The sequence below is a fragment of the Lampris incognitus genome, chromosome 5 (genome assembly GCF_029633865.1).
Source record: "Lampris incognitus isolate fLamInc1 chromosome 5, fLamInc1.hap2, whole genome shotgun sequence".
In the NCBI taxonomy this organism is placed as follows: Eukaryota; Metazoa; Chordata; class Actinopteri; order Lampriformes; family Lampridae; genus Lampris; species Lampris incognitus.
Window position 1 is genome coordinate 48,955,839 of NC_079215.1, and position 26,471 is coordinate 48,982,309.

Consider the following 26,471-nt stretch of genomic DNA (forward strand, 5'->3'; position numbering starts at 1 on the left):
AGGAGGAACAGGAGGAGCACTGCCGGAGCCCTACAAAACGACCTTCAACAGGCCACTAATGTGCAGGTTTCTGCTCAAACAGTGAGAAACAGAATGCATGAGGATGGTATGAGGGCCCGACGTCCACAATTGGGGCCTGTGCTCACAGCCCAACACCGTGCAGCCCGATTGACCTTTGCCAGAGAACATCTTGGTTGGCAGATTCACCATTGGCGCCCTGTGCTCTTCACAGATGAGAGCAGGTTCACACTGAACACATGTGACAGACGTGAGAGAGTCTGGAGACGCTGTGGAGAACGTTCTGCTGCCTGCAACATCCTCCAGCATGACCGGTTTGGCGGTGGGTCAGTGATGGTCTGGGGAGGCATATCCTTGGAGGGCCGCACAGACCTCTACGTGCTAGCCAGAGGTACCATGACTGCCATTAGGTACCGGGATGAGATCCTCAGACCCATTGTCAGACCATATGCTGGTGCAATGGGCCCTGGGTTCCTGCTCATACATGACAATGCTCGTCCTCATGTGGCCAGAGTGTGTCAGCAGTTCCTGTATGTCGAGGGCATTGATGCTATGGACTGGCCTGCACGTTCCCCAGACCTGAATCCAATCGAGCACCTCTGGGACATCATGTCTCGTACCATCCGCCAACGCGATGTCGCACCACAGACTGTCCAGGAGTTGACCGATGCCCTGATCCAGGTCTGGGAGGAGATCCCTCAGGAGACCATCTGTTGTCTCATCAGGAGCATGCCCAGACGTTGTAGGGAGTGAATACAGGCACGTGGAGGCCACACACACTACTGAGCCTCATTTTGAATTGTCTTGAACACATTCCTCTGTCTAATAAATAAAGATTTTCAGCTGAAATATTTCATTCATCGAGGTCTATATTGTGTTTTTAGGTGTTCCCTTTATTTTTTTGAGCAGTGTATATATCCACCAGAGCATGTAGGACTATGTGTAATGTATAGGCATGCCGGTACCGCCTCGTTTCCCAGAGGAAAAAGTGTCAAAGAGGAGAATCTACAATACATACAAATGGATCAGTAGTGTCCTCGAGGGGTTACTCTGTAGCATGTTTAGGGGGTGGTTAAGCACAATTTGATTTGAGTTTTGTCTTCGGGGAACATTCGAGAGAAAAGCTGTTTCAGACCGACAGTGACAGTAGAGACAACACGCCACAAGAGAAACCCAGTGTGGGAAGAGATTCTACATGACTGGGTTTGAGGTGGAAAATCCAGGAGGGCATTGCTGCAGTGAGCATTCTCCCTGCTTTCTAAAAATTCGACACTATTCCTACCTGGTTCAGTGCCTTTATCCTGTCCATTCTGTACCACAGCACCCTGGACTCCATCTGTGACAGGAATGGTCTGTATTTTCATCTGCTGCCAGGCGGCTATGGGTTATTCAGATATGCATCATTTAGATCACTGTTGTACAAAGCCACCGAACCAAAAGAAGCAATGGATTGTCAGAAAACGGTTGGCTAAGGCTTAAATCGCTCAAGAAACTCAACCCAAGGCACACCGCTCACTTTCTTTTGTGTGTACCCTCGACTTCAATGCTCTGAAGCAGTATTTCTTTCTTTTATTTTCTTTTTTTTGGCCCCCCCCCTTTTTTTCCCTCCTCAATTGTACTTGACCAATTACCCCACTCTTCCGAGCTGTCTTGGTCACTGCTCCACCCCCCTCTGTTGATCCAGGGAGGGCTGCAGACTACCACATGTTTCCTCTGATACATGTGGAGTTGCCAGCCGCTTTTTTTCACCTGACAGTGAGGAGTTTCACCAGGGGGGGATGTAGCGCATGGGAGGATCACCCTATTCCCCCCAGTTCCCCCACCTCCCCAAACAGGCCCCCAGACTGAGCAGAGGAGGCGTTAGTGCAGCAACCAGGACACATACCCACATCCGGCTTCCCACCTGCAGACACGGACAATTGTGCTTGTAGGCACGCCCGACCAAGCCGGAGGTAACACAGGGATTTGAACTGGCGATCCCCCTGTTGGTAGGCAACGGAATAGACCGCTATGCTACCTGGATGCCCCAGCAGTATTTCTTTCTAATATCCTCACTAAAGCACAAAACCGGAGCCAATTCCTGGCCTAGAAGGACCCACTCTTCTCTCCTGCTATCCAACACCTACCTCTCCTTTTCATTGCTCACACAGAGAGAGAGAGAGAGAGAGAGAGAGAGAGAGAGAGAGAGAGAGAGAGAGAGAGAGAGAGAGAGAGAGAGAGAGAGAGAGAGAGAGAGGAATACGGGAAAGGATCCAAACATTAAACAAATGAAATATAATCAATATGTACTGATGTAATTAACTAAGAGTAGCATAAAGGGAACAGCTGTGGCTAACAGATGGCGGCAGTTCAAAAAGAATTGGTTTGTTCAGGGAAGTGAGTACACTACAGCATATTACAGCGTGCAAAAATATACAGTCTGAATGGGACAAAAATCCCAAAGAGACGTGAGGATTTTGCTTGAGTTTCTTTTTAAAGTAGAGTTAAGCTTTGATTTAGTTGTAATGTATAAAAAAAAATTAAAGAGATGATATGAATGCAAATTCCACATGATGAGTCTTTGTCATCGTCTAGCCGAGCTGACAGATAGCTCAAAGCATCCTTCATTCAGGATGTCTATTCCACTGTGGACCCTGCTGTGTGAGACGGCCTGGTGATGTCTCCCACTTACCTTCTCCAGGCTCCGCCACCTCCGCCGCCTCCTGATGGATGAGACAGAGAAAGTAGAGTGGTTAAATAAATTGTTGCTGGACTGGTTGGCGAATGCCCGTTTGCAGAAGTACATAAATGTCTGTTGGTTTCACTTTTTTTTTTTTCAAATTCAATTACATTCTCGGCCCTGAATGATGCGCACCGCGGCTGGGTTCAATACTTTATGAGCACAACGGTGATGATTCATCCTGAGTTCTGGTATTTCAAATGACACTTTTCTCTACACAACTCTGTCAAATTTATGTGTAGTCACTTTTATTTTGATGGTCTCAATTGACCCCTTCAAAACAAGGAGCCGTCTCCTGAGACCCAGTTCTGCCCATGGCAAAACGTGGCTGACATTTGCCGAAATCTCTCCACCTACAGCCTTTCTGATGTGATTAGAGAAAACAAAAATGAAACGAGGGTGTCACACAAGGCTTTGAAGAGCCAACCTCTATCTGGGACATTTCCGTGACTCAGTTTGCCCAGAGAGACTTTCCGTGCTTTGTTCTAAAAATGTTGAGTCGGCTCTGAACGTCGCAGGATTGCTAAAAGTGGCGAGCGTTTCATAGCGGCTAATGTGTTGTGTGATGAGTTTAACACTTCTAGCTGAGGCTGGTGGTGGTGTCTTCATTCCACACCAGCAGGGGGAGTCAGTGAGCTATGTGGCATGTGAGACGAGTACCTCCTGCCAGGTAAGGGTTTCACCTGGTTAGCATGAAGCATCTTTTCAGATGAAGGCGTCATATAATTGTGTGGTTGTGTGTGTGTGTGTGTGTGTGTGTGTGTGTGTGTGTGTGTGTGAGTGTGCCATCTGGGGTATAAAAAAGACCTCCTGCGGGGACCACATCCCCCCTTTCAAATTTCTGTGCACTTCAGTAAATGGCTCATCGCAATAAAGCACTCCTGAATAGAAATTGGGCGGTGAAGTGGGTGGAGGAGGTGCACATGTGAGCCCAGTTCATCCTGTCAGAAATGATAAAATAAGAAATTAGCTGTTTCTATTGCTTGAAGTTGCGGCTACTCTCGATTGCTGCCCGGATTTCACGAGAGACTCACCAGAGAGTATTCCAACTTTTGGATCCGTTAAAGAAACAACCCACCATCACAACCAGTATGGCCAATAGACTCTCATAGCCATCAAACTGGATTCCTTTGTGTACATCTCCGGTTGATTAAAATCACAGTCCGGAGGCCACGCCTGACACGAACAAAGAACAACTCTGACAAAACGGCACCGGGTTGTCGAGCCCAGGGTCAAAAGGGTGGGACGGTTGTTTTGTTCTACAAAAGAGACCTTGACTTGAGCGATGTAAACATTTATTCGCTCGCCTTGAGAAGAAACAATCATTCTAGTGTGGAATAAGTGCTGAACTGTTTATGTAAGAGGGCCGCTTGTATTCATAAAGTTCCTGTTTCTGAACAACAGGTGCCACTTCAAAGCCACATTAGGAGTTAATGCATTATTCATGCCAAGCAGCCGCAGACACAACTTAAGGGAGGAATTTCACTTAATGGGAGAAGATGGAGCAAGCTTGTTCAACATGTACTTCAAGTCCCCACTCTCTCTGTGTGTGTGTGTGTGTGTGTGTGTGTGTGTGTGTGTGTGTGTGTGTGTGTGTGTGTGTGTGTGTGTGTTTGGACCCCTCACCGTTTGGCCATCATCCATCTGCTCCTTATGCTTCTCCTCCTTCACTGCCAAGCAATGGCTCTCTGTCTGCAACCTGAGACAGACACACACGCATGCACACACACACACCAAATATGAAATAAGTTCGCCATGTACTTCAGCATTCTTGCATGACCACCATTTCAACACTCATAATGTCATACTTTGATGAATTCGAAGAGTGAATTTGCTTTATTCCCGCCAAAAGCCGCAGCAGCCCTGTACTTTGTGCATGACAGGAATCAAGGGCAAGGACAGACCATTACTACAGGAAGGATAAGCGTTTCTAATCTGTCAGTAGGAGAAAAGGTGTATTGTAAGACATACAACTTGTTTAAATAACCAGTTTCGTCATCTATAGCTCCTTCAGCTTCAGCTTGGTATATAAAGCAATTTGTTTTGCGTCCTTCTGTTGTTCAATATGTACTTCAACACCATGTACTGAGGCTTCGCTTCAGCCTTTCTAACCCTGTTGTCCTAAGATGCTCTTATTTAATCCCATCATTTGATTGTTTTTCTTTTATTTTCTCCCATTTTTCCATCCCATTTTGTCACGTCTAAAATTCCCCGTTCTCCCAAAATGCGCCCACTGCCCAACTCCGACGCTGGCCGGGGAAGAGTGTACACTTACACAGACATCCTCTGACACATTTGGAGTCGCCAACCTGCAGGTTTCGCCGGGGGGAGGGATGATAAAAGCTCACGCCGTCCCCCCAGATCCTCCTGCAGCCGTACAGCTGCCCCGCCAACTGTTGCAGTCGCTAACCGTAACACGGATTTTAAAGTGTTGTAGCCAAAAAAATGGAAATGGGACAGTGGAGGCACGCTTACATTAATAATCAATAAACTGGGCGTCCAGGTGGCATGGCGGTTCTGTTGCCTACCAACACAGGGATCACTGTTCGATCCCCGTGTTATGTCCGGCTTGGTTGGGCGTCCCTACAGACACAATTGGCTGTGTCTGCAGGTGGGAAGCTGTATGTGTCCTGGTTGCTGCACTAGCGCCTCCTCTGCTCAGTCGGGGTGCCTGTTCAGGGGGAAGGGGGAACTGGGGGGAATAGCGTGACCCTCCCACGCGCTATGTCCCCCTGGAGAAACTCCTCACTGTCAGGTGAAAAGAAGCAGCTGGAGACTCCACATGTATCGGAGGAGGCATGTGGTAGTCTGCAGCCCTCCCCGGCTCGGCAGAGGGGGTGGAGCAGCGACCAGGACGGCTCGGAAAATAGGGTAGTTGGCCAAGTACAATTGTGAAGAAAAACGGGGAAAATCCAAATATATAAATAAATCAAACCAACCAGCAGCTCTTTATTAGTCTCAGGTCATCAGTTACTACATAAATTAGTACTTTGTTGAATTTACATTGCCTTTAACAGGACAAGGAATCCGCCCACTACTTATAAAGGCTAAAATGAGACAAACGTTTCGATAATACATTTTCATCAGTGTCTGATGAAGATGACGAAGACGCTGATGAAGATATAAGACTGGAACATTTGTCTGCCGGTTTCTGTATTTTGCACTTTTTTTCCCCGCACATTTGGGGAACCGAGCAAGGTTTTTTTTATAAGCATTGTGTGGCTTCCTTGTCCCGTTAAAATGCCTTCTTACTGGAATCTACAAACCTGCTGCCGTTCTACAATAAAGGACCGACCCTCTGCGCCGCGGGGCCTTGGGAACCGTTTTAATTCACCCCATAACATCAAGCAACAGACCCTCTGTACCTGCAACGTTCACAAAATTATTTTTTTTAAAGCCTTGAACGGAGAAGTGTACTGTAAGCACCGAGCTCTCTGGCTGCAATTTCATATCAAGCAACTTTTCCTTGACACTGCACTTTCTCGCCTTACAGCGCTTGCACTGGGCGTGAGGTTTAATGAAGTGTATTAATCATAATTAATTATTAATGCATAAAGATGCTTGCACGGTTAAGAGATTAGAGGCAGAGCTTTGGCCTTTTGCAATAATGTGCTCGGTTGACGGAGCGCCGCGCCGAGGAAGCTCGGCCCCTGCAATACAGAAAGCCTCCGTCTCATCAGGAGCGCGTGTGCGGGACGGATCGGTGCAGATGAGAACACATTCACACGCTGTCTTAAATCATTTTCCTCCCACGTCAGCTCTAGGAAGATATAATTTTGCAGAAGAAAACATGTTGTGCAGTGACGGCTACAGCGAGAGGGAAAATAGTGCTGCAAACACATATCATACATTTATCTCCAAAAGAAATTAATATTTAACAACCCTCATGTGCTCTAGCTGCAACGCTAACCTCTGTCCCTCCGCCATGTTGACACAAACTTTGTCCCGTAACGCATCATCTCACTCGCGTATAACGCAAGCACTCAATCACACACGCACACACGCACACACGTCATACTTGTCCATGTGCTTTTCGTTGTCCTTGGCATCCCAAAGTGGGGACTCGGGGCTCTGGCCGTCCAGGGACGTTGGAGAAAGAGCAGGACCCTCCATCAACCACTGATCCCTCAGAGACTTCCTCTAGAAGGGGAGAGAAGGACGCAAGAAATGAGAGCGCAAGGGATAAAGAATGAGTTTGACTAGAAAGAGTCAGAATTGAGAATGAAGGAAGAGATGGAGATTAGTGATGGGGGAGGGAGACAGAGAGAGAGAGAGAGAGAGAGAGAGAGTGAGAGAGAGAGTGAGAGAGAGGAAGCGATGGGGGGCAGAGGAAGGCTGAAAGCTATCGGCTGTCTTCATCTCATCTAAAGATAAAACAAAACTTTAAAGCTTTCCTTTGCCATGGCCGGTTTAGTGAGTTCTTCTTCTCTCTTTTTTTTTCTTTTTCTTCCTACATCACTTTTAACTACTTGGACGTGACCCATGCACCCTCGACACTGCCTCTGACTAGTCTGTGCCTGCAGCAGACCAAGCCAGCCCAGCACTTTCATGGTTTGAAAAGGAGAATCCACATTTAATTGACAGGGTTATAAGCTGGTTTTACACCCTTCCTCGACACACATCGTTAATACTGCCCAAACAGATGCAAACACATACACACACCAACAACTCGCTGCCCCCCCCCCCACACACACACACACATGTGCCTGAGGGCCCATTCTCTCCCCTTCTTTTTATTTTTCCCCTCACCTCATAACGGAGCTACACTCCTCTCATTTGCTTTTTAGCTCTGCTCTTCCCCCCGGTCTCGCTTTCCTCTCCACCTCTACGTTGTTTTGTCACTTGCTTTCGCGCTTTCCTTTCTGTCGATTTAAAGTGCCGAGATGCGGCGGTGCAGGAAGTGTGCAGCTAGCACGCACATCCTCAACCACTCAGGCCCTTTACACAGTGACAAAGCAGAACCTCTCAGGACTCATAACACACAAGACTTCAAAGTCATCTGCGCTTGTGTTTGTGTGTAAGTGTGAGACCACAACTGCACGTTGGTGTAACTTTTGTTAAATGTGCACATGGGTTTCTGCATATTTCCCCTTATGCACACCGATTTATTTCAGTCAGAGCAATTAATTAACACACACACACACACACACACACACACTTATTGATTGATTGACATGTTGTTTTCAAAATGATTGACTGATTGATTGACATATTGTTTTCACAATGATTGATTGATACATTGTTTTCACAATGATTGATTGATACATTATTTTCACAATGATTGATTGATACATTGTTTTCATAATGATTGATTGATTGACTGATACATTGTTTTCACAATATCTGTAAATGTTTTAGGTCATTAATACTGAATACAGATTGAGACAAAAACAAAACAAAGATGAATTTCCAACACTTCCTTTGTAGCGCAACAGCCTAGCTAGCGATGCAGCTAATCTGTAGACGTAAATCCAGTTTTCACTGCTGTTTAAAAAACAAAACCAAAAAAAACAACAACAGTCGCATTCTGCTGTGCAATGCAAAGGTTGCATGCAGTGTAAAACTTTCACCACCACCCCCCCTTAACGGAAATCATCAGAATCGCCTGTCTATGTACATCTCTTGGCGTGAGGTTTTTTAAAATCTTAAGCACCTCTATGCAAGCTGCTCGACGCTAGCCACCTAGCTAAAAGCCCCACAAAACCCTCTCTGTGCTCTTTCAGAACAAGCCCCGCTCTGTTCTCCTCCCTGTGCAGTTGGCCGTCCTTCTCTAAACTTCCTCCGAGGTCAGAAGCTACTCTACACGTCCTCCCATCTCCTCTATAGCATAACAACAGTCCCAGGGTGCACAACAGTCACTACCAAGTCTAACGAATGTACTCAGGGATACGTGCCAAGACTTCCTCTGACAGCAAGTATCGATAAAAATCGTTAAATATGACTTTCTTGCATGCATTCATAATGTGATTTCCCCCATCTTATTTATACATTAAGTGTGAGCCGTGTCACATATGCATTTAAAATGTACTGCACAGATGGAAATGCAGATTTCGACGTACAACCAGCCTCACAGACGTGGCACGCATACACAAAATATTCTCTGCATGCAGGCATGCATGCATGCATACGTGCGCACGTACTCACGCACACACTTTGAGGAATGTACCCTTGGGCCGAGTAACACAGTGAAGTCGGAAGGGGGAACGCCAATCTTGTAATGGTGTGAAAACAATAGAGCGGTCCGCTGTGCACAAACACTTACATTAAAACTGATTTTAGTAAAGGAGGGTTTGCCTTCAACCTTGCCAGAAACCAGCGGTACCAGGAAGTGTGAAAGAATGTGTGTGTGTGTGTGTAAGAGAGAGAGAGAGAGAGAGAGAGAGAGAGAGAGAGAGAGAGAGAGAGAGAGAGAGAGAGAGAGAGAGAGAGAGAGAATTTTAAGATGAATGGGAAAGGTAGCTGTTTGCTAACAAGCTGAACAGACCTCAGAGAGGATTTTGGCTCACAGAGAACTTGCGGTCCCACTTATAAAAGAAAGTGTGCATGCTAAGAGCTAAAACACAAACAAATTAGAAGGGTTCAATGGGTTCCTATGAAATCGGTGCATATGTGTCAGACCTTGAGCTGCTGTAGTCTCAGCCTTTCATCCTCCATCTCTCTCCTGGCTCGTTCCTGCTCCTCCTGAAGCCGACGCTTCTCCTGTGTGTGTGTGTTGGGGGGGGGGGGGGGTGAGAAACACAATAAGATCAGACATAAAAGATAGATTGTAAGAGGAGCTAAGAAAGACACACAGATAGTCATAAAATGGAGGTGACTAAAACATCCAGGCTGAAATGGGTCAGACAGGGACACCTGGTCATCCACCTGTCACAAGGACACCATCGCCATAGACAACAGACAACTATCCCGTAATACCTAACCCCAGACTCATCACTTTGTCCCCTTGGCGACATTCCGGTGTTGTTTTCCCAGGAGCATCGAGCACCTGGCTCACAGCACAGCACCCCGGATAAATTATTTAGCAAGTACAGACAGCTCAGAGAGCACCGCTTAGTTTCCCTACCCTGTCCGTCTGTGCGTGTGTGTGTGTGTGTGTGTGTGTGTGTGTGTGTGTGTGTGTGTGTGTGTGTGAAGACTCACAGCAATGGCCTGCAGTCTCTGTTGGTATTTTTCCGCCTCATCCATCCTGGCACCTGTGGCACAACAAGGTCAAAGGTTAACAATTAGAGGCTAAAACGGGGGTACAAGTAGGGTCAAGTGGGTCCATTTATCCTCGACACCGGCTCAAGAGCCGGTGTCGAGGATAAATGTCCAGATGTCCACTTTTTCATTTTGTTTGGGCATTAGAAGACAACAACAGAAAACTGGAAAGAAAAAGAAAAAAATCCCATTCGCCAGAGGCCAAAACCTGCCTCGGCCCGAGTCTGACGGTGCTCCAATAGAGACGGAACAGAGACGTGAATGAAACGGCATCGCTGGGTTAACGCCTGAAATCCTCGGGTCTGACCAGTGGAGCTCGCACTTCGGGGACTACAGAGGTGCCAGATGAGCGAGAGCAGCAGATCAGAGGCAGCGGTTGGAGCCCGGGCTGTTTGGGAAGCATGTAATTGGACAAGTATATCGCAAGTCAGCGACTTTGCCTGCAGAGCCACGACCATCCGAAACCCTCCACGCTGTTTTGGAGTCTAACCGAGCTCCGACCCTCACCGAAAGGAGTTCTTCATCCCCTATTACATCTTTGGTCCCCCTTGTGACACGGCCGCAGGTATCTCTGGGAAAATAAGTGCGGCTATGTTTGCTTTTTTCCCTCCATGCAGCTGACACTAAATGGAACAATATTTAAATAACTCCATGGTACATCAGAGAGCATAGACTATATTCATGCATGAAAAATGGCTCTATAAAAAAAGACAAGATAGTCGCGAGTGAATTTTCATCATCAAACAAACAATTACTTCGATTCCTGTTGAAAATAAACACCATGGCTCCAAAAAAAGGAACATTTTCACGGATTGTGTTGGGGGAGGGGGAAATAAATGAATAAATTCTTGCTTTCGGATTGTCCTTGATGCATTTTTGAGCAATGGAGACAATCTAGCGTTCAACACATATGGGGCGTCCGGGTAGCACCGCGGCCTATTCCGTTGCCTACCAACATGGGGATCGCCGGTTTGAATCCCCGTGTTACCGCCGGCTTGGTCGGGCATCCCAACTGAAACAATTGGCCGTGTCTGCAGGTGGGAAGCCGGATGTGGGTATGGGTCCTAGTCGCTGCACTAGTATATCATCTGGTTAGTCGGGACGCCTGTTCAGGGGGGAGGGGGAACTGGGGGGAATAGCGTGATCCTACCACGCGCTACGTCCCCCTGGCGAAACTAGGGTAATTGGCCAAATACAATTGGGGGGGGGGGTAAAAAATAAAATAAAACATCAGTAGAAATAGAGTTTGTATGTTTTTTACATGACCGCTAGCTGCAACATGTTCCTGTTTGCTGATAATTTCCTGTGGTCCTAAGTGGTGTGTCTCGCACCAAAAAATAAAAAGGTTTAGCCAGTACGCAACTGAAATCTGACATAGCTAAAAATGTGAGTAATGTGGGGCGCTCTTTGTGAAATAAATGTCACACTGTCAGTGGCAGCACTGCTAATCGCCATCACTGAGCTTTGAAGCTTCCACTCACTGCTCCCCAACACAGCTTTTTATCCAATTCATAACCAACACACACACTCCAATATATATACATATAAACTATACCCTTTTTCCATCTCATTAATATCAACATGACACTCAGACTGGAAGCATAGAATTGCCATAACAAGAACTTAAACATTGATCCACAGCCCACCCCTCATCTACCCCCATCCACTGCTCATCACAAAATGGTATTTAAAGTAGTCTCTATGAGGAAATCTACAAAATAAAGTGGTAACATTGAAGGACACAGTTACTCCTCTGATACATCTGTTCACTGGAGGCCAGAGGTGACAAACTTGTCAACTGCACCCTGGCGTCCAACATATTTTCCACCTCCTTCAAGGAACTGGCCCCTGCAAACCTAATAGATAGGAAAGCAGCAGAAGGGGGGGGGGGAATGAATAAGTGTCAGTCGCCAGTGGAAAAAAAATAATAGAAGGGTAAAAGGAATGAAGAGAGAGGGAAGAACTGAAAAACCGGCTCTCATGCAGCAGAAAACAGTTAGTGTGAGCTAGAGTGTCAGCTGCCAATCTGCAGGAAGTCATACACATATACAGAGAAAGAGAGCACGTGAGCGAGAGAAAGACAAACTCGGAAACAAAAACCTCCTCTCCAAAGTATTTAAAAAGGACTGGAGGTGCTATATGACAGCTTACAGTATATGCCTCCGCTGGGAGTTGAGGCTTCTGTGTCATCAGGGCTCCAGGAGAGCACCCAGAATAGCAGCCAGAGATAAACAAGCTAACACAAACAGAGGCTTTGATGAGGAGGTATTGAGGAGCTCCCCACAGACACACACTGACTTCGATAATTAGACATGATATGGGAGGGTAACGGAGGATGGGAGGGGGGCAAAGTCAAAGTTAGAAACAAAAAGTCAAGAGGATTCCAGAAAGGAGTGTAGTAAAGTAGGACTGACAGGTTAAAAACTGCTTGTAACTGATGGGCTTCACATTTAATCGGCACTGAGGTCATCTAATCTATGAATGTACAGTGGTTTCAGGGAAGCAATTGCCCAGTTGATCATTTCTTAATTTGCTGTGCTGCAAGGTGAAATTAAATATATTTCTTTATAGTACTACTACTACTACTACTACCAGTACTACTACTACTACTACTACTACTACTACTACTTTCGGCTGCTCACGTTAGGGGTCGCCGCAGCGGATCATCCGTTTCCATTTCTTCCTCTCTTGTGCATCTACATCAAAAATTAAAATCTGAGACGTAGCGAATTGATAAGTATTCTCTTCCTTTGTATTAACGATGCAAATTAGCAAGATATTCTTTAGCTTTTCTTGAGGCTGAACGGATGCCTAAGCATTTCTGCCTGCCATGCTGTATTGTCGTGCATTCGACAAATAAAAGAACTTGAACTTTCTGAAGTCTCACAAATGAAACAGCTGATCTGTCCTTCTGTCATCTGAAGACCGAGGAACCGCTAGTTGGACTTTGAGAAGATGTTATTTGGAGTAAAAAAACTGGAGCGGGTTATAAAGAGACTGGCAAAGCTTTGAATCGTCCAAGGAATAGTCCATTGTAAAATGACATGGAAAACAGATGGTACACCCAGACACTACCAAGATCAGGTCATCCTACCAAACTTAGCAACTGGGTAAAAAGGGCAGTTATCAGAGAAGAGGCCCAGAGACCAGCTACAACACTCACAGTTGCAAACACTTATCAACTAAAATGGGAGAAACTGTCCAGAGATAAACAATCTCTTCAGTACTTCACAGAGTTGGCCTCTGGGAGACTGGGTAGAAGAAACCTCCTTGTAAGAAAGTAATGCCTCGAGTTTGCTAGAAACCAAGTGAAAAAAAAAATCTGAGACCTTCTGGAAGAATATTTTGTGATTGGAAGAGATGAAAGTTGAGCTCTTTGGTCTGAAAGCAAAGCTCTGCTTGGTGGCTTGTTAGAACCCATGTGACAAAATCTGAGACTATCTGGAGTAATTTGTTGTCTGATGGGGCTAAAGTTGAATTCTTTGGTCTGAAAGCAAAGCATTGTTTTGTCCAAACCAAACACAGCTGAATGCCTGAGTCACACCATTCCTACTGTCGAGCACAGTGGTGGCAGCGCCATGCTATGGGGTTATTTCTCAGCAGGAATGACAGGAAAGCTTGCTGCCATCAAGGGTAAGATGGATGGAGCCAAGTACAGGCAATGGGTACAGGAAATGAGCTCTCCACCAGAATGGCGGAGAACCCATTTCAGTCAGTAAGATATCTGTGTTTAGGGCAGAGATTCATGTTCCAACTGGTCAATGACTCAAAGCACACCACAATAGACAACAAAATAATTTCTAGAAAAAATAAAGTTAATATTCTGGAATGACACCACCAAAGCCAAGACTTAAATCCCAATGAAAATCTGTGTGGTGACCAAAAATTCTGTTGTGACCGTCCAAATTTGCAGGGTTGGAACAAATTTGCATGGAGAAATAGTGGAAAACGTTTTACATCTTACTGTGCAAAGCTCATACAGAAAAACCCTAAAATGACTCACAGCTGTATTTGCTGCCAAAGGGCTACCTACATAGTATTGTCTCTAAGGGGGGGGGGTGTTGCTGGGGGATACGTCTATATATTTTTTCCCCCTTTTTCTCCCCAATTGTACCTGTCCAATTACCCCACTCTTCCGAGCCATCCCGGTCACTGCTCCACCCCCTCATGCCGAGCCGGGGAGGGCTGCAGACTATCATATGCTTCCTCTGATACATGTGGAGTCGCCAGACGCTTCTTTTCACCAGACAGTGAGGAGTTTCGCCAGGGGGACGTAGCGCATGGGAGGATCACGCTATTCTCCCCAGTTCCCCCTCCCCCCTGAACAAGCGCCCCGACCGACCAGAAGAGGCGCTAGTGCAGTGACCAGGACACATACCCACATCCAACTTCCCACCCGCAGACACGGCCAATTGCATCTGTAGGGACGTCCGACCAAGCCGGAGGTAACATGGGGATTCTAACCAGCAATTCCCGTGTTGGTAGGCAATGGAATAGACTGATACACTACCCAGACACCTGCTTCTGTGTATTATTATATTCCCAGCCAATGCAACTTTCCTTTTATTGGGCAGCACGGTGGCCCAGTGGTTAGCACTGTTGCCTCACAGCAAGATGGTCCTGGGTTTGAACCCCAGGAGTTTGCCTGTTCTCCCCGTGTCTGCATGGGCTCCCTCCAGGTGCTCTGGTTTGCTCCCAGCATCAAAAAGACATGCATGTTAGGGTTAATACTCCTGTCTGTGCCCCTGACCAAGGCAATGGAAAAAAGAACCGAAGTTGGTCCCCGCAGGCTGCAGCTGCCCACTGCTAACTTAACATAGGATGGGTTAAATGCAGAGAACAAATTCATTGTAAGAATACAATTTGTTGTAAGAATGCAATGTCAAATAAAGTGGCTTTAATTTCAGTAAAGTGGCTTTCATTTTTACTTATATAAATAAATACTAAAGCGATTTGTCTGTAAATTGGCTGCATTTATATAGTGCTTTTCTAGTCTACTGACCCGTCAAAGTGCTTTACAATGTATGTCTCACATTCATACACTGATGGCAGAGCCTGCCATTGCAAGGTGCTAAGCTGCTCATCAGGAGCAGTTGGGGGTTCAGTGTCTTGCTCAAGGACACTTCGACATACTCTCTGAAGGAGCCGGGGATTGAACCAGGAACCTTCCGATTACTGGACAACCTGCTCTACCTCCTGAGCCATGCCGCCCCACTCTGTACAATTCAAAATGATGCCCAAGTGTTTCAATGATGAGACATTTAAGTTTTTCAGATTTGAAAAACAAATACTCATGAAAAACATATCCCTTTCGCTGTAAATGTTCTGAATTTCGTACAATACAAATTATTTCAATACATTAACATCTGTGGGTTCATGGTGGGGGTGAATACTTTCTGAAGGGACCTGGACCTGTATTTAGTATACAGAAGTGCTAATAAAGATGCTTTTGTGAAAAGTGCCACACCAATGACAAAGCCTGTGGCTGGCCAAGTATAAATGGATCAAGCATAAACTATACTGGAAAAGACAACCACAAAATCAATTGGTTCAAGGGGACGCCAAAAATAGAGTACATGTGATTTGCACGATCCTTAACTGCTCCTTTCCTTGATAACGCAGGGTTATGAATATAACCACTGTTCCCTGAAGGAGAGGAACGAGGTACACCACACATTCTATGGTCTATGGGATATAACGCCCTCGAGTCTGGCTGAAGACACCTCTATTCATACCTGAAAGGCAAATGATGCGTGGTGACGCATGTTGGCCTGGTCCCACCCCCAAGGCTATAGCATAGCATAGGCTATAGCATAGTCATAAACAGCATCCCTCAGTTCATCACACTGCTCTTCACCAAGCTCCGCGGCGAAGCGAGGCGAATGAGTGTTGTACCTCACTCCTCTGCTTCAGGGAACAGTGGTTATATTCATGCATTCCCTTTCAGTCGATTCATTCGGTACAACACAATGTATGGGATGTATACTCACGCCCCGCAGAGTCAAGTCAAGTCAATTTAATTTGTATAGCCCAATATCAGAGCAGGAACAATCCAATACACTGGGTTCCAAGTAAAGCAGACCCAACAGAGAGCACAGCGTGGGCCACTGAAGGGACCACTACATCTAAACGAGAGAAGAAAAAAAAACGCAATTAAGTGTGGCATTTCTATTTTTCTGTGTCTTCATCATCATGGATCATGTGTAAAATTAGGCTATTATTGATGCATGACTCATGCATGAAGATTACCAATTCACTTTGCATGCATGCAATTCTTGCTATCACCATGGAAGCGTGGCGGCGCAATCAGAAAAAAGAAACAAACTTTCTGAAAAACAAAACAAAACAAGCTCTCTTAGTCCCACTCAGTCTGCGTGCCGAATCGCCATTATTAATTTCTATGTTGTAGTCAGCATACAGATAGCTATGTCAAAAAGAAAACAAGGGAGCTTAGTCGCAAATTTTGGATTGATTAAAAAAAAAAACTAAGCCAATCGAAGAGCAACCAGAGCAAGAGGCGTCTTCTACAACCGACGCTGATGCTACACGGCGTGATAGCACGGCACACAAAAGGCCGTTGAAGTCACAGCAACCAAGCAAAAGAAGATTCTGCCAAACAAGGTGCTTGAGATCAATTCCAAATTAACGGAAGAAACAGCAACTTCATCCAGATCCGCTTGTAGGGTGGCCAAGGAAAGGCTGGCTTATAAAAAGCTCCCTCCTTTGACGATGCTTCAGGAGCTCAGTGGTGCAAAAGTAGGCACTGTACACAAGTCAGATCACCTGTGTGCTGAAACTGTAGGCCATATTGCACAGCAAATGCGGAAGAAGTTTGTTTCGAATATTAAAGAGGTCAATTCAAAAATCAGCATCACCGTTGATGAAAGCACAGTACATGGACGTGCTTATCTCATTATATACGTGAGATGCGATGTGAGTGGGAAAGGAGATGTGAACAATGTATTTTTAGACACTGCAGAGCTGACGCAGGGCACAGATGCAGAATCAATTTACAACAGCTTGAGACAGAGCTTTCACCACATGGGATTAGATGATGAGTTTTTGGGGAAACACCTCATCAGCATCGCTACAGATGTGGCTTCAGTTCTCACTGGTAAAACCACTGGAGTCATTGCAAGGGTTAAACGTGATTTTCATCAAACATTCACTCCATACAATGCCTGGCCCACCGCCTTGAATTGGAAGTCCTTGACTCTCTCAAAGAGGTTTCTGGATGTAACCACTTCCGAGTTTTTTTTTTCTTTTAATCTCCAAGCTGTACTCTCTGTACCACCAGTCCGCAAAGAACGCGAGATTGCTTGAGGAAGCAGCTGCAGATCTAAATATGCAAATTTTAGAATTTGAACAAATATTTAACGTCAGGTGGGTGGCAAGTAGTTTTAATACTGTAAAAGCAGTCTGAAATAACCACCATGCTTTAGCGTGTCACTTCAAAACAGCAAGCGAGGATGCATCTCGCAGTGACCCTGAGGGGACGAAATTCCTGGGGGTACACAAACACCTCACAAACTCTGGGTTTTTTACTGGATCTGGCTTGCATGAAAGACATACCGTGAGCTGCAGGGCCTCTCACTGAAAATTCAGCAGATACATGTCTCTAGAGGATGCCAGTCGCTACCTTCAGCAGACTATTGATATACTGACAGCCATGAAAGCGAGTGGGGGTAAATCCACACTGAAGGCTGAACAGTGCACGTCCCTGGGCCTGTTTAAAGACATTGAGCTCCTTGAGGGCAGAGGCAAGATTAACTGGAGTCAGTTTTATCAATCTGTGACTGACAGTCTCACAAAGCGAATGCCAGAATCAGAACTTGTCCAGATGCTGAAACCTCTGGATAAGCACTTTTGGCCACTGAACCGCAATGCATTGATCCTGTATGAAGAAAACAAGGTACAGGCACTTGCGAAAACACTTGGCAAACCAGGCAGAGAGGCGGTTGAGGAGTTCCGTGACTGGAAGTTACAAGATAAAGCACCAGGCAAAACGCTGGAGAAGTTTTATACAGCAAGCAGGACAAACCATCTCACCTCATCTGAGTGTGAGAGGGGGTTTTCTGCAGTTAATAATACTGATAGCAAGATCTGCAATAGTTTGCGTGAAAACAGCCTCTCATTGCTCCTTTTTGTGGATCTTAATGGACCCCCTTTGGAGAGATTCAACCCAACCCAAATCAGATCATTGCCAGTCCACATCATAGGCTTTTGGATGAACAGTAAAGGCAGCTGAACTCAGGCCTCTGGTCACTTCTGTTTTAAGGTAAGGGCTATTGCCAAATTACTGTAATATTCACTGTTAGCACTGTATTGTATGTGATGGGTGTTGATGAGAACTGGATCCTTTGCAGGCAGCCCGGCCTATTTCTATTGATATTGACAATGCTCATGCATATGTGTGTTGTTATAGGCTGGTTTGTTGATATGTGACCCCTGCTTTTGATGTCTTAATTGTCCAGAGAAATTATGGTGCTCATCTGTATGTGATGGGTAACTTCAACTGTTGTTGATGAGGACTCAATCCCTTGCAGGCAGGCTGGCATGCTCTGTTTTTTTATTTAATGCTCATACTTTTATGTGTTTATAGGCTGTTTTGTTATTTGACCTATATCTTATTTGTATGGAGAAACTATGCAGAGTATACTGTGCCCTGCTTTAGTTGGCCATATTGTAGCATACTGTGATGTTTGGTTTTGATACCCGTGTGGAGGTTTGATGTAGTCATTAACTGATTATGCTATATTATGCTGCTGCTGTTGAATTCATGGTTCACCTTATCCATACGATAAGGAACTACAAGACAATAAAGATCGCTTATTGACTGCTTTGTTAAGGTTCTTGTTTACACTTTTTTACATGCCAAACAGAGAACATTCCTAACAAGATGGCGCCCCCTCGCAACATACAACGCAGGTGACGTACCTTCACATTCCCTATACGTATATCAGATGTGCTGACATAAAGCAAGGAGGCCTACATGCTTGAAGCCATAAATGTTTCTTTGCACCAAGTCACAGTCAGCCCTTTCTTTGAGGCAGGTGCAAGCACCCCCCACCCCCCACCCCCGGTAAAAAAAGTGAGCTACCATGAAAGCCGTGGTATAGTAGTTCTCACACTAGAGGCAATGAGGCTGACTTGAATGTGCAAGGTGGTGGCTTTCGTCTGACCTCCCTCATTAGGTAGTGTGCTCCGTAGCGCCTCCGCCTGCAACTTCCTGCGCTTAAACTTGGCCTGAATGGACCCAAGTGACTGGCCAAACAGACCCTCCATCGAAATTCGTGCATCCAAGTATGCTGCCCTGTCAATGTCAGGCATATGCAACAGCGTCAACCACAGATGTCATTGTGCTACCACCGTGCTCGCTAAGCCCTGCCCCAGTGACAGCGCTGCACACTGTGACATGTGCGAAACGTAGACAGACACTGGCCTGATTTCATCCAGCAGCGGGGACAGGAGGCTGCCTGCAGGTAGTTTCAATCCTAGCTCTGCCAGACACATAGTTTGGTACGTCTGAAGCAGTGTAACAGAACTGAAGCTTTGATAGTGCCAGCCTGCGCCCTGTAAACTTTATTCAGCTGGGTAGAGGAGAAACAGCAGTGTTAAAAGGGCAGGACCACTAGACCCGCCATACCGGTGGTGTGGAAGGGCGTGACGTAGGAAGCCAAAGATGGCTCCATGGGAGGAGGATTTACCAAGCCTGCCTTATCAGCCACATCCAGGTCCAGGAACTGCGCATATCCAAGCACAGCAGTGCGAGTAGACAGCGGCTTGTCCCAGGTAGATGTCAGTACGGTAAGGAAAGCCAGAAATATGGGCCAGTCCCTTGGCACTGCACTGCGGCTGCCCACTGCTCCTACCTACACAGGCCGGGTTAAATGCAGAGAAAGAATTTCCCCATGGGGATTAATAAAGTAGCAACAAAAAAAGAAGAAGAAGAAGAAGTAGCTTCTGGTTGTAGTCCGCACTGGGGGAAGGAAAACCCCCACAAACCTTGTTTGTTTCTAAGCCAGGGGGGTGAAGGCCAGTCCAACTCCAGCTTGCTAGCAGCCCGGCGAAACAGAGCCAGAAAAGTTATCTGTAACATCCTGGCTAACCTCTTCAGCACCAGAGGTAGCCTGATCCACCTGTAACTCCTCTTGCTCATCTGCAGAAAGGCTGTAGTCCAGCTCCACAATATTCTCCTCCTCCTGATAGTCCAAAAGGAGCCCGCATGCGGTCATGAAATTTGCTGAGCATGCCAGTTCCATATCGTCCATTTCCTGCTCCACTTGGTCACTCCAGGAGAGCCCTGCATCTCTGCCGGCCCTAGCCTCCATATCAGATAGGGGCTTTCTGGAAATTTCTGAGAGGAGACGGTTCTCCTGCCGCACCATAGCTTGACCTGAAATCTGTCTGACGAAAGTCACACGCTGTTCAAGAGTCACCCACCTGAGCTGACACCAGAGCGCACAAGCGTCAGGCTGAGTCAGCGCTCATCTAGCATGGACGATTCCCAAACAGACTGGGCAAGCATTGTTGAGGTACTTCTCATGCAGAGAAAAACCACAGCCTTGAGGACAAAGATGAGTGGAAGTTTTCTCCTTTGAAGAAGAATTGGTTTGAGCTCGCTCACTCGTGTTTGCTAGGTGCATCTGTTAGCAAAGCTAAACGAGCGCAGCTCAACCACCGAGATTAACTAAAATGAACAAAACAAAAACCTTCAATAATAGCGCTTCGTGGAAAGCTGACTCACCAATATGAGGCTGTTGTAAGACTAACCTGGTGGAACCCAGTGAGCTAAGTCAAAAGTTTTGCTAAGGTTTCTGCTATATTTTTAAGGTGTTCCCCCCAAGGTGAAGAGTGGCAGAACTGAAGGATACTGCTGGTGATGATCCTATATGGCCTAGGGGGTGGGACCAGGCCATCATATGTCACTGTGCATCATTTGCCTTTCAGACATGAATAGAGGTGTCTTCAGCCAGACTTTAAAGGGCGTTATATCCCATACAATATGGGTTGTACGGAGTGGATCGACTGAAAAGGAACTTTGGATTTTGTCCATTCCAACTGTTGCCGAGATACCTTAAAACCTGAAAAAGTAGGAACGAAACATCAGTCACTCGGAGCCATGAAAACAGCTCATTTGGTGTGTCTGTTCTATATGAACCATTTAAACTTTAGCACCTGATGTTTGCCACCCCGGATGAATGTGTCACAAAAACCCATTTGGTTAGAAGAGTTGGCTTTTTGTTTTCAGTCATAATTTCCGTTCCACCAGTTGAGCTTGTAGTAGGTTGTCTGACCTCTCGGCTATGACCTCCTACACACCAATGTTTACCCTCTCTCTTAGCCGCTCCCTGAGTGTACAATGCAACTGCTATAGCCAAGGTAAAGAGAGGAAGAGCGGTCAGAGAAAAGAACATTAGTAACAAATAATGTACAAGCTTTGTTTTTTGTTTGTGTGTGTACATGCCTGGTTAGTCCATACTACTAGTTTGTCAACTCCTCTTCTTCGTCTTCTACTTCTACTACTACTACTACTGCTACTACTCTTCTTCTTCTCCCTCCCCTTATTATTGTAATTATTGTAAGGCCATCTATGCTCCTATATACTGTAGCACTATAGAAAGCACTGCAGAAAAGTAATGGTTAGCACAGTTGCACTCCAAACATTCTCACTGCCTTGGTGCAAAATAAAGTATATTTATGCTTTGTGTTTGTATATACTGTATCAGTATATTTGCTTAGTGTGATGCAATGAAGCTTGTGTGCTGCCAACTAACATAGCGATTTTGGCTCTGTTGAAAGAAATGGAAGAACCACAGTATGTAAATGGATTGGGTTGATAAAGAGGCTGGAGAAAAGTATGGAATCATTTCAAACCAGCAATTAGCCTAAACAAAGCAACACACACAAACACAGTTGTGTACCAACCTAATGGGGGTGCTAAATGCACAACCCGTACATCAAAAATGGAAATGGCAATCTTCAGTCCAGAAATTGGCCAACAGCATTCGGTCAGGGATTTTTACAAAGGACTTAACAAACTTTTTTTGGAGTTCAGCAGAAACCAAATAAAGGTGCACAAGAGAAAATCTCATTATATTCAAGCATCGCAAATCCTGAATGAAGGTGAAGCATTAGCATTTCATTTCCCCAAGCTCTTCAGCAGTCCTAAGAAAAGTTGTACAAACACAGCTCTGCACAATTGGAAAGGCAAATCAGAAAAGTATAATCAGTAAAATAAACAGGTATCTTTCAAATACAGTATCAGCCTGACCCACTGGCTTCTTTGGACTTTTATACCAGCATGTGAGTTACACCAACTCATTAAGGTCTGCTTTTTGCCTCGAGAAATTATCTCCAAAAGAATAATTTAAAAAATCGGTGTTAATACATACTTAAATTTTAAAGCCCCCCCCCCTTCAAAATACATTTTTTTGCTTCTTTAGTGGGGCTCAAAGGTCATTCAGGGGTGTTTAACACCCCCATTAAGCACACCCTGACTTAAACCTATGACCTTTTAATTATGGTTCTCTATGACAGTGTTGACCCCACACCCCCCAATGTAGGTGTCAGTAGACGATGAGGCTAAAGTTTGAACAGCTTGGTTGCACATCTTTACTCATGGCCAATGGCTGTTGATAGGCACTTCTAAACTCAAACCTTGTGATGGTCTAGTCATTAGACCAGAATGCCTGTCAAGGACAGCAGACAAGTTGTTTATTCAAAATAGGGAACAACAATTTACCACATTTAATCATCACAGCCATGACGCACAAAGCACTTGTGGTAGCCCTTGAGCCAGACTACCCCATTCACCCTCACTAAACACTCCTCCTATTGGGCTGCAGATACACCACCCATAGCTATGAACTGGCCCAACTTCAGCTGACGATTTGTTCTTTCTGATACGGGGCAGCTAAATAAACTCTTCCCGTGACCCAGTATGTCTAACTGACTGTTTTGACTGCCTGATATTGTTGCTTATGTGAAGGGTTCATCATGGTTCTTTATGGGGGATGTTATCTGGATTGTTAATGTGCTGCTGCTTTGTCAGTGATGTGGGGTCTATCAGACAAATGCCACCTATAGGAATTTGTTTCTGTTTTTTAATACCGTTCTGCATTTGAATATTGTGTGCCATTCAAGTGTGCTGTGTTGTTAAATTTCTGTCTTCTGTGTTGTGTTAAATTTAACTGACAATAGAAAAATTGCCCCCCGAGGATAAACTATTCATCTATCTAGATGTCCATACTTCTGTTGGGGTGAAGTAACCCGGCAGCTGCTTTCAAGTAGGGCTGGGTGATTTTGACAGAATCAAAGGTCAAAATATTTTTGACCGAAAACCACAATATCAATGATGTGATGATATTTTGGAGATGAATAGTGGTGCTTTTCATGCGATATCTGCACACAAGGAAATTTTGAGAAATGATCATTCTTAATGTGGATATATATTCAGGAATCGGGAACACTTTGTCACGATGAAATATTGTTTCCCACAGCAGTGAAACACAAAGACAAAAACACATATCTAAAAACTACAACACATATATCAAACTACTAAAAAAAATTTTTTTAAAAATATTGCTGTCTGAGAGAACGAACACCAGGATGACTGTCGGAACTGCCGATTTGCGTGGGCTAGCAGTTAGCTTAGCCTGCCCCGCTTCCATGTCCTGTCAGACCGCCCTCAATGTTTACTCTTCGGGCGTAGCTCCAGGCAGGGTTGTGGTCCCTGGGCCCACCGTACGTAGCCCTCCTAGCCAGACACATTTGACACACCACCCTGCACTCCACACGACCACACCAAAAACACAGCCAATGCTAGGCGAGGCTGCCGCCAGACCGCCCTCAGTGTTATTGGAACTGCCAGTCTGCATGGGCTAGCAGTTAGCTTAGCCTGCCTCGCTTCCACATCCTGTCAAACTGCCCTCAGTGTTTACTACAGGCAGGACAGTGGTCCCTGGGCCCACAGGACGCAGCAGACCAAGCTCTCCCAGCTGATCCAGTGCCAGCTCTCCCAGCCATCAAACGAAGACGTGGACAGATGTGGACAAAGACACTGCATGGACGGTACTGGGTAAGGCCACCGCAAATGTAAGTTTGCGCCACCATCTTCCCACACCGGTACTGGGTGAGGCCGCTGCAAATGTGAATCTGCGCCACCATCTTCACATGACCAGGCAGGTAGAGAAATCAATTGTTCATTTCACTCAGCGAAAACAGTTGAATATGTTCAGAATATTGTATCACTTTACTGTGATGCAGACCAGGGAACAGCAGAATTTAAAGTTAAATAATAATAATAATAATAATCCATCCATCGATTAGCTGAACCGCTTATCCTGTTCTCAGGGTCGCGGGGATGCTGGAGCCTATTCCAACAGTCATTGGGCGGCAGGTGGGGAGACACCCTGGACAGGCCATCAGGCCATCACAGGGCCGACACACACACACACACACACACACACACACACACACACACACACACACATTCATACCTAGGGACAATTTAGTACGGCCAATTCACCTGACTGACATGTCTTTGGACTGTGGGAGGAAACCGGAGCCCCCGGAGGTAACCCACACAGACACGGGGAGAAAATGCAAACTCCACACAGAGGACGACCCTGGATGACCCACCAAGGTTTGACTACCCGGGGCTCAAACCCAGGACCTTCTTGCTGTGAGGCAACCGCGCTAACCACTGTGCCACCGTGCCGCCCCATAGGAATAATACAAAACTTTATTTATATCACACCTATCTAAACAATGTTACAAGATGCCTTACACAACAGGATAAAATAATGCACATAATCAAGATAAAACAACAAAATACAATACAAATATAGGACATAATGCCAGATCCGTTCCACAGAACAAGGTAAAACATGGTCAGGATAAAGTCACAAGAGTATAATTAAAACAAAGAGAACTAGAGCTGATAAAACAAGGATTATGATGAAAACAATTAAAATAAGGGGATGAAAGAAAAATATAAAAATAGAAAGAATTAAAAATGTAAAATTATTAATAAGAAATAAATAAAATAAAAATTATATATGATATAATGTAAAAAAAAGGTTAAATAAATCACAGTATTATGATATTTGTCTGTTTGTTTGTGCATGGCTGTGAGAATGGTAGAAAGTGTGTGCATGTTTGTATGAGCATATATATATATATGTGTGTGTGTGTGTGTGTGTGTGTGTGTGTGTGTGTGTGTGTGTGTGTGTGTGGGCCATGTGATGGCCTGGCAGCCTATCCATGGTGTCTCCCCGCCTGCTGCCCAATGACTGCTAGGATAGACTCCAGCATCTCCGCAACCCTGAGAGCAGGGTAAGTGGTTTGGATAATGGATGGAATGGACAACATTACGATGACCAGAATCTCAGATGATTAGATATCAAGTCTCATATCACAATATCAGTTTTATATAGCTAAATATAGGCCAGCTCTGCTCTCGGGTTCTCCCTTAAATAAGCAAGCACGGGCTCAACAGAGGGACCAAAGAGCAGACCAGTGGTTTCAGCAGCTATCAGTTTACTTAGAAAGGCCTGACTCGGCAAATATTGTCCAGTGTACATACAACAGAGATCAATGTACACAGAGTTACTGAAAGGGCTTAAACAGTAATGGGGGGTGGGGGTCATCAAAAGGCTACCCTGTGGCTTTTGCATGATGCTGCAATCAAACTGCTGTTAGACCCCTGGCCACTTTGCTTAACTGCACTTTGTTTCTGCTCCAGTTCTCCGACCATGAGCGAGAGAGGGTGGAGAGAGAAAGAGAGAGACCACACAAGGAGGAAAAATAAGGACAGCAGAAAGAAAGGGGCGAAAAGTAAAATTTGTGTATGCTCATTTGCCATTCCAATATTAACACAGCAGCGCTTTTCTTCTTCATTACTGCAAATACTCAGATTCCACAGAAGACTGGATTTTGAACCGCTGCCTTTGGTACAGTATGCTTCTGGACAGCAGTTTTTTCCCATTTTCCCGCTGGTTTGAAATTTTTTGAGGATGACAGCGTGAGAATGAGAGGCAGCATTTTGTTTGTCACAAAGTCAAGGCCACTGTAGATTGATAATAGCCTCCCATTCCTGTGTTTTGGAACAGGAAGAGGACAAACATCTCCGTCCTCCAGACAATCAGGGCCAGAATGCCCAATCACTACGACCCTGATCTCTGATTTCACACAACCGCTGCTGTCGTCACCGGCCGCGGCTCAGGAAGGGCCCAACTGAAATAGATGGCCATCCAATCGTAAAGCAAATCCCTGGGGAGACATGTGGGGGGGGGGCAATGAAGGAGGAAACGCACTCGGGCTTGAGGGATGCTCAAAGTGCTTCTTTTTCTTCATCGATATCCAGTTCCTTGACAGACCATTGTAGAAACTGTACTGCGGGAGATGGATACCCTGCTTATCTAGCAGGACATAAATCTGAGCAAGGGCGCACGTGTGTGTATCTGTGTATCTGTGTGTGTGTGTGTGTGTGTGTGTATGAGTGGAATATATGGGGTTTGGATGGGCCAGC

The 26,471-nt window shown here is 45.5% G+C and overlaps 1 protein-coding gene across 2 annotated transcripts in view; it reads right to left on the reverse strand.

Annotated features, from left to right (window-relative positions):
* The window catches only part of palm3 (paralemmin 3), a 44,060-nt gene that overhangs the window by 4,812 nt on the left and 12,777 nt on the right, over positions 1-26,471 (reverse strand). For both annotated transcript variants that reach the window (XM_056280360.1, XM_056280361.1), the window contains 6 exons: positions 9,878-9,930; positions 9,356-9,436; positions 6,756-6,877; positions 4,364-4,436; positions 2,690-2,720; positions 1,301-1,396 (listed from right to left, as the gene is read on the reverse strand). In XM_056280360.1, the coding sequence (XP_056136335.1) occupies positions 1,301-1,396; positions 2,690-2,720; positions 4,364-4,436; positions 6,756-6,877; positions 9,356-9,436; positions 9,878-9,922 (448 nt within the window). In that variant the 5' untranslated portion in view covers positions 9,923-9,930. The remainder of the gene's footprint in view (positions 1-1,300; positions 1,397-2,689; positions 2,721-4,363; positions 4,437-6,755; positions 6,878-9,355; positions 9,437-9,877; positions 9,931-26,471) is intronic.